The sequence below is a fragment of the Hydractinia symbiolongicarpus genome, chromosome 12, assembly GCF_029227915.1.
Source record: "Hydractinia symbiolongicarpus strain clone_291-10 chromosome 12, HSymV2.1, whole genome shotgun sequence".
In the NCBI taxonomy this organism is placed as follows: domain Eukaryota; kingdom Metazoa; phylum Cnidaria; class Hydrozoa; order Anthoathecata; family Hydractiniidae; genus Hydractinia; species Hydractinia symbiolongicarpus.
The window spans coordinates 20,319,171-20,321,676 of record NC_079886.1 but is presented as its reverse complement, the minus strand read 5'-3'; the positions used below and the strand labels follow the sequence as shown (position 1 = coordinate 20,321,676).

The 2,506-nt window shown below is 34.9% G+C and overlaps 1 protein-coding gene across 1 annotated transcript; it reads right to left on the bottom strand.

The window, feature by feature from the left end:
* Positions 1-435: 435 nt before the first annotated feature.
* LOC130622641 (uncharacterized) lies at positions 436-1,733 on the bottom strand. Its single transcript, XM_057438127.1, has 2 exons — positions 1,307-1,733; positions 436-1,099 (listed from the first exon to the last, which is right to left on the bottom strand). Exons 1-2 carry the CDS (start codon positions 1,372-1,374, stop codon positions 670-672), a joined length of 498 nt encoding a protein of 165 aa, XP_057294110.1. The 5' UTR covers positions 1,375-1,733; the 3' UTR covers positions 436-669.
* Positions 1,734-2,506: the final 773 nt, after the last annotated feature.

Below are 2,506 nucleotides of genomic sequence, written 5' to 3'. Positions count from 1 at the left end.
TACTTCTATTTTGTAGCACCATGCAGTGGAAAGCCAGTTAAAGAGGGTGGCTAATATTACGTTGAGGGTACGGAGAACCTTTTAAAATACATGACTGAAAACCTTTCAGGAAGTTATCATTCATTTACGGACTATTCTGCCGGTAGCCAAGTGGCCATTTGAACGTCGTCTTCCATGCTTAGGGACTTCAAAGAACACTGAAAATTATTTCAAGTGAAATAAATGAGATGGGAAATCCGAACGAACTTAAAAGTGATATTCATGGGAAACTTCAAAAAATGAATTTGATATCAAATATTATCAAGACCACCAGTAAAGTGTTATTTATTTGGGTACAACTGTTGATAATCGGAAGGTGAATCAGAAGGTGAAAACAGCTTTTCAAAAATTGCATGACTTTATTAAAAGCAGATATAGTTGACCAGAGACACCGATTGTTGAGTTTAGCTATATGTATATGACACAGGTCTAATTAATGACGTAGACCGAATAAGGATGAAAGACCTTTGAATAAACAAGTGAATTAGTACCATTCCATAAAGATAAGAAAGAGAAAGATATTTAATTTTTAAATTTGGTCGATTTTCACTAAGCAATAACAATAACTAAGAAATTACGAGGCTGTGATAATGTTGCAGCAAAAGGGTTGATGTAAACAAGAATTTATTGTCATCTTTTGTTTCTTTTGTACCTCTCGTAAACATCATCAGCTCCAGCGCCACTGGCCTTTGAAGATTCGACAGATCTTTTTTGACCACCATAGTATGTCTTTGGATTCGTGAGTTTATCTGCAATATCTTTCACTGAAGCAAAAATACCTTGGTCTGCTAATTCTTTCTGAATTTTTTCAAGAGATTTTTGTCGTGTATCACGATTAAAATATTGACTGTTTCTTGTGTTGTAGAGATTATCGTGATTCGACCAAGTTTCAATAAGAACAAAGATTTCGTCATCATCCCAATCTCTTTTTTCGGATGACTTTTTTGAAGGTCTGCCACGTTTTTTTGCAACCACAGCTGTTTCAGGTTGTGCAATCTCCTCAGCTGGTTTATTCCGTTTTTGCGTGTCCTGCGAATTGTCATTGTCAGGAATTGAGGATCTAAACAAAGTTCCAAAACGCTTTTTGTACATTGAAAACCTCTCAGGAGACACAGCATTGTGGTAGTAACAACCTCCCAGTGAACGAAGAATTCAAGTTTCGAAAAGGAATCGCGACAACGTCATTTCGCGACGTTGCACGTTAGGTGGAAGAGAGCAACGTGTAATCACGAAGAAAGTAGAGACAAAAAATAGAAATACAAAGTACCTTAATTCAGTTTGCCTTGCGGTTTGATACGATCTAAACGTACTTGGTAAAACAAAATGATCTGACATGTTTAGTCGCGTTTCTCTTCATTTACTCTCTTTACGTGCATAAAAACATTTGAAATGAATGAAATACCGAGCGTGAGTTTCGAAAAAAAGTGAGCAGCTGGCGGTTTCCTTTGAAATAATATTGTTCCGACGAAAAATTGATCTAATAAAATCAAACCGGTTTGATTTTATTAGATCAATTTTTGAGTGTTTTTACGTCATTATGGCATTATCGTTCTGTTATTTTTCTACGATATATACGCAACAATATTAGATCAATTTTAGTTCAATATTTTATTTTGAAAATTGATCTGCAAAATTGTTCCGTGTATTCGAGCCTTTATAGTTCTCTGTCTGACTAGACTTCTATTCTATTCTCATAGTCGTCATCCCTTTTTTCGTTGTCTGACTTCTAATCTGTTTTCCCTTCATTATAATCCCTTTATCTATTTTTTTTTTCGAAGTCGTTGATAAAAATTAGAACCGCTTTAAGCAAGAAAAAAACGAGTTTGAAAATGCCACATTGCAGGGGCTGCATAGAAAACAGCCGATCGTCATACTTTAAAACATTTAAAGGACCTCTGCATATCTTTTAGACTGTCACCTTTTGTTATAAAATTTTGTTGTGTTCATGAAGTTTATAATAAAAAAATCATTTTAGTTCGTCTTCATTGAGCTTTTGACAACCACGGTTCACTGGTGATCCGACCGTGTCGCACATGCGAAATATATAGAATGGGATGGAAAAAGCTATTTAACAAGCACGAAAAGAATAAACTCCTTCTGCTTTTAGAAGTAGTTACAATTAAAGTAAAAAAAAAAACAGTTTCAAAACCCTGCGATCGTCAAGGGGCTAAGCCTAAACATGATTAATCAATTTACGACATATCTTTTCCACCCTAAAAAAGTCAAAATAAAAGCAGCAATAAAAACTAAGCACACTACAGTTATCGACATGTGGCTCTGTATTGCTTTACTTTAATTCTGTTGTGCTTGTGAAGAAACGAAATAGAAGCAAAAAAATTAAGCAATGATGTAACTGTTTACATAGAAAAGTTACGGTTGCTACCTCGGCGAATGTTGGTTCGCACGACCTACTTTTTCCTTATTTTTTTGTTTACTTCACATGCGATGAAACAAAACATCTTTTCCT